The sequence below is a fragment of the Dermacentor albipictus genome, chromosome 8 (genome assembly GCF_038994185.2).
Source record: "Dermacentor albipictus isolate Rhodes 1998 colony chromosome 8, USDA_Dalb.pri_finalv2, whole genome shotgun sequence".
In the NCBI taxonomy this organism is placed as follows: Eukaryota; Metazoa; Arthropoda; class Arachnida; order Ixodida; family Ixodidae; genus Dermacentor; species Dermacentor albipictus.
Window position 1 is genome coordinate 125266118 of NC_091828.1, and position 10184 is coordinate 125276301.

A 10184-nucleotide genomic window follows, 5' to 3' on the forward strand; every position below is an offset into this window, starting at 1 on the left:
CGTGAGTATACCGTGGAACGATTCATGGAATAGAAAATGATGCGCGCATATAATTAATTATTTATAGCGCCTCATTTTCAGATGAGAAACTCCGCAAGTAACCGAGCACCAGGCCGGGGCACATTTCTACCCGTTTGAAAAAGAAAACCGGTGGATTTCCGGCGGCAGCTGTATTCGAAGCTAGTATTGTTGGGCTGCTGAGCACGAGGTCGCGAAATCGAATCTCGGACACGGCGGCCGCATTTCGATGGCGGCGAAATGTGAAAACACCCGTGTACTTAGATTTAGGTGCACGTTAAAGAACCCCAGGCGGTCGAAATTTCCGGAGTCCTCCACTACGACGTGCCTCATAATCAGAAAGTGGTTTTGGCACGTAAAACCACATAATTTAATTAATTTTCGAAGCTAGTGCTTTCCGCATTCGACGCGGATGCTCATTCATTCGGCCACTGCTGCGAACGGAATGCAGAAATAAAAAAAAAAAGTAGAAGAAAGCGTTTCAATAAGCAAGAAAACAAAATGCACAGGAAATAATTATAACTGTGCTGCCCAGAAGGAATGTAAAGATGGATATCGAAGACGGGTGCAAGGTATGTTAGAGGCGTGCAACCGGGGGTTTGTTAGAGCATAGCCTCTGAGATCGGAAGGGGCGCAGTACCGAGCTCGGCTACATCTCGGAGGTCGCGGTCAGGCTAACAGGGTGTGGCGTTAAGGCAAGATGTAATGAGAAAGGAGACGCACTCGAGAGCGGCAGGTTGGTGCCATGAGATGAGGGAAATATCCGGGGGAGTCCTTCGTCCTTCGCTGCTTAAACCGGCTGTTGCTGCTGCTGGCGATAATGATTGCTACCCTAATAGGAACAGCCAACAAACGTGATTTTATTCCGACCACTCTCTTTACTCCCGCTTAATTGCAACACAGTTTCAATGTCTGGATATAAATAATGGGTTCATCGTCGACATTAGAATGTACGTCTGCTGCAGGACGAAGGCTTGTCCCCGCGATCAGCTTACACCACGCTAAGTCATCTGGTAACTTAACTGGTTTTTCTTCTTTCTAAGCATCAACCACTTCACGCAACAGCTCTTTCTGAGGCCAGTATGTTCCAAGCGATCGATACTACCCGGTCAAAAAAAGAGAACCATTGACCACATTGGTCTGACCAGATTCACCTGACGCCAAATCAGGACGTGAATGGCTGGGGATAGAAACGGGATTCAGTATCTATTCTCAGTTTTGTTTATGCGAAGGCCTTGCCAGCTAGTCAGCCAATTTGCGCTTGCGTTTCAGCATTTATGGGATGTGTTTTTCGACAACACTAGGCGTGTTGGAAGCGCATCCAAACAAGATGGCGTGAAGACGGTGGCTATAGTGCACTTCGGCTTGGCTGCGACTCGTTAGCCAACGCATAGAGAAATCCATCGTAGCTGGATACAGAGCACGTACGAGCCGTAAGTGGTCGTGCATTCTACGAAGGGCTGAAATCAAATAGCTGTTCGGAAAACAAACCGTCGGCTTGCCCTCGCGTGGTTAATCAGAGTCGCGCCTTCGTCAGCAAACGCGACATTTTTAAGCGACACGAGAGGGTAATGAAGCGGTTCATTTTCTGAACCGTTATAACATCGCAGGCACTTTTGCCTAACTTCCTAAAGTGTTCTGCTTTGCCCATAGAGTTTCTATACAATAATTTCCAGAGGGAACTCTGGCGCTGCGATCGTTCAGCCATCACGGGAACGATGCGTAGTACAGGGATCTGTCTGATCATCGTGCTCGGGGCTTCGGATGTTCTTGTGGCTTGGTTTATTATGGGCCTAAATTGGCCTAAATTTCAAAGCAATTCATAAGTTGTTCAATGCAGAGGGTAATAAGACTCCACAAGCACGCATAATCGCAGCTAATTGCAGTGGTCCATGCGTCATTTGTTTGATGTTTTCAATATCGGGCTTCTGTGTTCGAATCCTGCCGCAGGACTATTTTAATGATATTCATTTAATCATATATATATAACGTAACCCTCAAGAGAAAATTGTATAACAGCCGTGTCGTACCAGTACTCACGTACGGGGCAGAAACCTGGAAGCTTACGAAAAGGGTTCTACTTAACTTGAGGACGCCGCAACGAGCTATGGAAAGAAGAATTATAGGTGTAACGTTAAGGGGTAAGAAAAGAGCAGATTGGGTGAGGGAACAAACGCGAGTTAATGACACCTTAGTTGAAATCAAGAAAAAAAATGACCAGGCTTAGCTTGGTTAAGCCAAGAATGCGTTGCATATTACGCGAGTTGGGGCCCAGCTTTTCCTCCGGCTGTTGTGACGTCACGTCACGTGGTTGCGCTAAAGGTCAATGGTGGCTGCCCGGCCGCGACCAAGGGCTGAACTGAGTGATTGCAATATGCAATGCATAAAAAGTGGGCATGGGCAGGACATGTAATGAGGAGGGAAGATAACCGCTGGTCATTAAAGATTACGGACTGGATTCCAAAGGAAGGGAAGCGTAGCAGGGGGCGGCAGAAAGTTAGGTGGGCGGATGAGATTAAGAAGTTGGCAGGGACAACATGACCAATTAGTACATGACCGGGGTAGTTCGAGAAGTATGGGAGAGGCCTTTGCTTTGCAGTGGGCGTATTCATGATGATGATGATGATGATGATATAACGTAGTACTTTCTTAAACCTTTGCAAAGTCACGAAGCCATTCAAAGCCAGAAGGACCAAGTTTAGGCAAATGGCATATATACTAACCATTATTCATCCCCGTGCTGGCCGAGCTACCCTGCTTGCAGCTCCCGCGGACACTAGCGCCACAGTTTACTCTAGTAATTGTATGAAACTCTGCGGCTTTGCCGAGTGACTGCCTATCGAGTCTTTTTGATGGTGGCGAAGCTCCTACCCCAAAACTTGTAGCTAACAGTGTGCTTGTGCAGTTCACTCAAAAGGGCAGAACATCATGAACATCATGAATATCAGAACACCTTTAATTTCATGGGAAAGGACTGGGTTTTACGACGCGTTAGGCATCCATGCAGGCATAATAATAATGTGTTCATAGACAAATAGCATTCACCACACAAACGTTGGCAAGGAAGGCATTTGTTGCCCTGACGAAAACATGTCACCTTCTTGAAATGTTGGCTCCAAGCTGATGTTTCCTTGTTTGGCCATCGTTGGCAGCACGCACATACGTACAACAAAGAAATGAACAAACAAGAGAGAGAGAGAGAGAGAGGGAGAGAGAGGGGGAGCACTGCCAGAGCACTGCGCTCACACAGTAGGATGCACCGCATTACCACTGAGGCCGGTGTTCCTCAAAAACTGCGGTACCACTCGAATAGATTTCTGCGCCATCGACGGATGTGGCAATGGTACAATAATTTTCGTTTCAGGAAATGTAACGAACAAGAAAACAAACAAACAACGAAGCAAGCAAACAAGACAAGCCCGTGCTGAAATCTATAGGCGCCAAACATGTAACCACAGGTAGTTAGACTGCAGCAAACATTCCATAACGGCGTCTCTCGCGTCGCTGCTGTAAACTTCGACCAGTTATCCTTATCTGCGGGTTGCTCAGTGGCCACAGCGTTGCGCTGCTAAGCACGAGGTCGCGGGATTGAATTCCGGTCGCGGCGGCCGCATTTCGATGGGGGCGAAATGCATGGAACGCCCGGGTACCGTGCACTTTTTGCACGTTAAAGCAGCCCAGGTGGTCAAAAGTAATCTGGGTTCGCCCACTACGGCGTGCCTCATAAAGGCCGATCCACACGACGGACCAAATTGCTCTTTTGGACCGCGGTCCGCGCATCACGTGATAGGACGTCACCAGTTCCTGCGTACCGCCGTTGGCCCGCGCAAGACCGCGGCCCTCGCGGTCCAACAAATCGCCGAAGCTTTTCCCGCATTCGTTTTGGCGGCGGACCGCATGCAAACCGCAGCGATTTTGGCTTAGCCAACGAATGTTGTCCGGCAACAGAGTGTCGTCAGCCAAATCCAATCTAGTTTTCGGCTCAGCAAAAGCCAGTCAAGCCAGTAGTTTTATAGAGGCTAGAAGGCTCTGTAGTAGTTTCATGTCCGCCGTTCCGCCTACACGTGCGTGCAGCAGACATATTTTTTAAACACCGTGTCCTCTTGGAGTGACGAGGAGGTTTTTTCATTTTGTATACCTCGTTGAGCAGTTCCCGTCTTTGTGGGGCTCGAGCCGGAATGATAACAATGATAACACTCTGGCCGATAGTGTAGCTGGTTGGTCTGCTCTGCTGTCTGCTATGCGGTCCGCCGTGTGGATGTGCTCTGCGCCGGACCGGACCGCGCCGGGCCGTGACGTCGCATCACGTGACCGAGCGGCCCGCGGACTTGGTCCGTCGTGTGGATCGGCCTTAATTAGATCGCGGATTAGGTACGTAAGGCCCCAGAATTGAAATGATTTTTTATTATTATTATCTGGCGGCTACTACTGATGGCTCTTCTGCAGAACAATTAAGATAGTTCGTACCTTACGTTAAAAAAACAACAAAGGAAACCCCCGGCCAATTTCGTGAATGAGAGAACCGAATGATAAAGATTTCGCAAGCTCTTATCTTACCGGCGCTTTCCACGTGCCAGACTGGGCACGAATACGCGCGCCGTGTGCAGCCGTTTCGGACATTTCCGAAGAGCGCTTCATTGTTGTATTTTATCTAGACTGTCGCCCAGCACGATTATCGTCATCGGCCAACGATACCTTCGCGAACATGTGCCCCTTGTTACACTTCCGTGTAAGAGATACCGGTGAGAGGAACTTTAGCGTTGCGTCTTTCGGGTTTCGCCATAAGCTTGCATAACCCTTTGCGACACGCATTAGGATATAGTCATCAGAAAATTTTGAAACTGCCTGTGTGCACTCTTGATGAACAATATTTCAGTAAAAAACCATAAACAAGCCGGTACCTTAGGTACTTAATAAATTAGGTCGCGTCCTCATATGTACACACTGTGACTCAATACAACTAAGTCAGCAAAAGTCAACCGAAGGCTTTATTGCATGAAAATATTGCAGGTAGAGCGATAAAAAATTCCTCTTTGGTCATCAGCTGATCAGCCTTCTTGCTTACTTGGTGTGATATTCATAAAAACAGTCATTAGTGGCGGACAGGCACAAGAATACTTCGCACTTCCTGCACCGAACTCGTGATTTGGAATTGCATCCAGGCTTCCGGCAACGCTGTGGGAATCGTGCATCCACGTGCTGAGGCCAGTGCGCTTTACCATCCAAACGAACAGTGTTTGTAAGGAGGGGTCCACTATTATGAGGTGCTTTTGATACCCTCTGTAAGCTTTCCGCACTTGGTCGCCCTCGCTTCTTCTCCAAAGGTTTCTCGGAAACAAGCAGGCTCATGGCAGTATCGGTTTGAAACTGTAGCATGTCCATCGTGTTCTTTCGGACAAGGCCTTCAGCAGAAGCATCTCTTAAATACTGCAACCATGAGTTTGCAAGCGCAAATGAGGTGAGGTGTGAAATTACCCTTACAGGCCATTTTTTTGTCTTTGCTCTGATGTGATAGAGCGACATGATAAAATCCAACTTATCAACCCCACCCATGTGGCGATTATACTCTAGTATAGCCTGTGGGCATTCTACCTCGATGCGCTCCTTTTTCGAGGAGCTCCACCTGCTCACAGCCCTAGCTTCACCAGTGGAAACCTGTGTTGAGGCCACCGTGACCAGATTGTTGTCCTTCCATCGCACAAGGGCAACGTCTCCTTCCTCTGTCACCTTGACATCGGTGATCCCACGCTCCTCCTTTCGCATTTCTTTTTCGCCCTTCAGCTTACAACCCAGCAGCCTGTTGCACCTGATCGTACCCGTGGCAAGGATTCCAATACCTTTTAGCTCCCTCAGAAGCAGCACGGACGTGAAGTAATTGTCAAAGAACAATTTCAGGTTGCGGTGCTGTGGGAATGACTCCACAAGTCTCATTACCACACAGCCCCCTAGACCAAGGTAGGAGAACTCCCGGTCTACTCCTGTGCCTTTGCCCTGATAGAGTTCAAAATCATGCGCCAGACCATCGGTGCTGCATCGCACAAAGATCTTCACACCAACAGGGTTTGGCTTACTTTTCACCACCTGTTTTGCTGGGACCCTTCCTGTAAATGCCACCATCTGCTCATCAATGCAGTTATGTTCAAGCTCTTCAAGCTGAAGGCACCGGGACCTAATGACATCGAGGAGCGGCCTCACCTTCCAGAACTTGTCCACACTGGATGCATCCCTTGGCTCATTCTGGTCAGTTATGTGCAATGCGCTTCGCAATTTAAAAAATCTGTTTACCGCCATTGCATCTGCAATTGCAGAAATTCGGGTACCGCTTTGCCAATACATGCGGACACGTGGGAATTTCAGGACACCCATGTAAATGAGAATTCCAAAAAACACTTTCATCTCTTGCACGGAGCACGAAAGTTCGTTTCCTGTGTTCTGCAAGGCATAAATATTTGTGTACTTCGTGAAGTCCTCGAACACTTCATCGGTGAAATACTTCATGAAATACTTTAGCGGTTCTTCTGGCGTTGATCCGCCAAGCGGGTGGTAGGTGCAGCGCGTGTCCACTGGATCGAAAGGTTTGGAGAGCCACTTGACATGCTTCACTTTTTTCGCAGGCATCTCATCACTGTCACTGAGATCACCCTCGTCGTCTGCAGGATGCATTTTAGGGTCATGCTCCTCATTCGATGCAGTTACCTGCAAACGTAAAGGCAAAATGATGCAACTGCTAACAAGAAATTTCGCTATTTGCCACTTACCGCTTGAGCTGCCTGTACATCGGCGACTTCATCGTCAGAAAGATCGGCGTCTGACACATCTCCATTCATGATGGCGTCAAAAAGCTGGTCTACTGACGAGTTCGGAGTCTTGCGTCTTGTTCTCGCATGAGTCTGGATGCCTATAAAAGGAAAAAAAGGCTCAGTAAAGCAGAAAAGCGACATTCGCCGCAGTTACAGCAGGATGAACCGGCGGCCGCCTAAACGGTGCATTTGTGACACGTTGTGTACAAATAGACACGCCATCGTAAACATGACCACCGTTTCCTAACCAGTAGTACAATAAAAAATAATTCCGTATTATTCTTATCTATAGCACTCAGTTATCAGGTCCACAGCTTTAGTTCCAGCTTAATCAACGTTTTAAATAGGCAGAAAAGATAAAGCCAAGAGCACCTACTTGACGCGCCGTAGAACGTCGAGGCGTCCATCTTGTTTTCTTGTTTTGGTAATGCATTTGGCGCGGCAATCACGAGATGGCAGCACCGTCCGGTAGAGCGGTAAATTCGAATGCGGCTCCAATGGCCGAAGTGTTGATGACGACGATAGAAGCTCGCAAAAAAGCTCGTGAAAATCGCGTGTACAATTGTACACGCCGTGTCGCAAAGGGATAATCTTTTTTCTCATCAAGCTCTCCATATCTTCGACCATTACATGAACGTAAGGCCAAAACCTGGAGCCTGAAGAAGGAACCTTCTTTTTTAAATGGATTTTACGTGCCAAAACCACTTTCTGATCATGAGGCACGCCGTGGTGGGGGACTCCGGAAATTTGGACCACCTGGGGTTCTTTAACGTGCACTTAAATCTAAGTACATGGGTGTTCTCGCATTTCATCCCCATCGAAATGCGGCCGCCGTGGCCGGGATACGATCCCGCGACCTCAAGGAACTTGCAAGGCAGCTTTGATGAGGGAACCGTCGGCGCTTGTGGGAACTTGCGAGCACTCGCACGAATTGTGTCGTATTGATCACAGTCGCAAGTTAAGCGTTCCCTCTCTGGGTTGTAATCTCTTTTTCGTGCAACAGAATAATTCCTTTCTGATAAAGACCTGGGGATCACGGCATCGCAGACTGCAGCAGCAGAAAGTCACGAGAGCGCTACTGCGATTATTCAAGTCGACCGGATTGACTGACTACCTCTGAAGCAGTGGTGGAATGTTCTAGTTTTATCCTGTGCGTTTAAGCTATGTCCCCCTTCCCCCTTTTTTATCTCTCTTTTTCTCCCCTTTCCCCCTCGATAAGTGCAGGGTAGCCAACCGGGATCGGTTCTGGTTAACATAGACGGCATGTCTTCTGTCATCTCCCTAGCTTTTCTCATTCAGGAGGCGTCAGCAATATGCAGCCATTTGTCACATTCTATCTCCAGAGTCGCTCCCTCTGCCTCCCCATTCTAGACTATCGGAAATATATGTGACGCGTCAAACCGAGTACACCGCGGAGGTGAGACTATCAGTTGTAATTCATGACTTACCTTTCGCGGAATCACCTGAGACAGTCGGTGGTGTCGATGATGACAAAGGCTCTGTGCGAACTAAGTCTGCTCAACAGGCTAGTTTGGCACTCTCAAGGTGCTGCTGTTCATTTGGGTTCTAAAGAGCGATGCGAAGGTCAGCGCGGTTCTCGGATGTAGAGCGGATGAAGGACGCTTGAGCCCGCTCACAACCAGTCCTTCTCTCCCTTAGACAGGTGACTATCGAAGGCGGTGCTAACTAAACGTTTCCTTCTTTGTGATGTGTCATGCCCCCCTCTTATAGGCACAGAGCTCGGGAAGCCACCGGGGATGCGCTGCTTGTGTAGGGGTGGACAAACAAACAAACAAACGAACGAACGAACGAACAAACAAACAAACAAACAAACAAACAGAGAGGAATGAGAGAAATGAAAACATCAGTCACTGACTCATAAGTCAACGTTTGTCCAATACCACGACTGGCGTGACGCACTAAGAGAAGCTGGCGAAAACTCAATATCATGGTGCACCTGTCGGCAGGTATCACGTTGCCCTGATGGGCTGGATTCGAAAAAAAGAAATAAAGAAAGAAAGAAATCGCCGACGAATGTTCGAGACTATGGCGGAGCGTGACGTAACGCGAGCTCTGATTTCATCACACCTGCGGTGGCAATCGCGCCTCTGTGAGAGACGCCTGCGAGATATTATACACTTTTCTACGCCCCTGTGTGTATTAGTCATCTTTGGCCTGCATGCGGCTATGTCATGAATGATACCTCTCAGAATAGAATGACGTTTATAAAAAAAGCTTGTCAGATTTTATTTTCTCTCAACAACGCGCGCGTGTGCAATAACAACTGTTCGCACACGTTGGAATGGCATCGCAAATACGAACGCAAGCACGCGTTCGTGCTCTAAACACGAATCTTGATTGGCGAGTGGACAAAAGCAGTCGTGCGATTCACGCGCATCGTGACTATCGACTTTGGCAATGTTCCCATGCTCCCGTGTGTTTAAACAGCGCGATCATACTTTCGTATTGTATAACGAACCATGGTACCAGGTACTGCCATACGGCAAAGGGGGTCAAATACTACTACGCTAACAATTTTCGTCGTTGAAGTTTGTCGCTCCTACGATATGCTTTGCCAAGTAACTTTTGAAAGTTTGGCCACGTCTATTAATTTTGTGTGCCTATAGAAGATTCATGCCAGTGAAGCACGCTTATATTATGAATTAATTTCTTTGTTTATTTATGCCCGCACTGGATGCAGTGGCAACATCATCGCGTCTTTGTCACATCAAGGTTGCCAGGCCACCTTTCGCATCCCGTTGAAATGTTTGCGGACGCCTCCTGTCACTGACAGCCTTTGGGTAGGTTTGGGACTCAGTCGGTCACTGGACCAGTTAAACGGTGAGTGAATCAAGCTCATTTCGTATGCACGTAAATGTGCTCGCTTGGCGTTATTAATTCACTCGCTGACACTGCCAGCCGCAGAACACGGAGTGCGACAAGGTCCCCTCTCATGGTTTAATGAGAAGCGGCATTTGAGTCATATTATACCAGGCACTTTGAGGTATGTAGGTATCGCTCTGCCTCCTGTCGGGGCGTCTTTATTTTAAAAAAGAAAAAATACCTAAATGAATACTACGTGTCCAGTGGTGGGATTGAACCACACTTGCCCAGCCCAATGCTGCGTACCAGAGTTGCGTAGAGGGGAGGTCCTTCGTAATTCCACTCCTCGTAACTCACCGGAATGGGGATAATTGGGTCATTCCCACTCCCGGAATCGTTGAGCTTCCGTATCTCCAATTCAAGTAATGCGAAAATTGACGCGCGACAGGCCACCCGAGGCACTTTGCGTGTATTCGCGGGCTTCTCTCACGCTCGGAAATGCACTTTTATGTATTGCGCAGCAGAAAACTGTATTGGGAGTTT

General features: G+C 48.1%; 1 protein-coding gene across 1 annotated transcript; it reads right to left on the reverse strand.

Moving 5' to 3' along the window:
• Positions 1–808: 808 nt before the first annotated feature.
• On the reverse strand, positions 809–7225 carry LOC135900749 (uncharacterized). The gene is made up of 5 exons (XM_070524702.1): positions 7195–7225; positions 6777–6916; positions 6476–6714; positions 5650–6046; positions 809–850 (listed from the first exon to the last, which is right to left on the reverse strand). The coding sequence occupies exons 1-5, from the start codon at positions 7223–7225 to the stop codon at positions 809–811; spliced, it is 849 nt and encodes a 282-aa protein (XP_070380803.1).
• Between the last annotated feature and the right edge of the window lie 2959 nt (positions 7226–10184).

Bases quoted from the DNA above. Each gene is read 5' to 3' on its own strand.
- LOC135900749 (XM_070524702.1), bottom strand. From the start codon at position 7,225: ATGGACGCCTCGACGTTCTACGGCGCGTCAA. The intron at 6,917-7,194 runs GTAGGTGCTCTT...TTCCTTTTATAG, and splicing joins GACGTTCTACGGCGCGTCAA to GCATCCAGACTCATGCGAGA. The intron at 6,715-6,776 runs GTAAGTGGCAAA...TTACGTTTGCAG, and splicing joins ATGTACAGGCAGCTCAAGCG to GTAACTGCATCGAATGAGGA.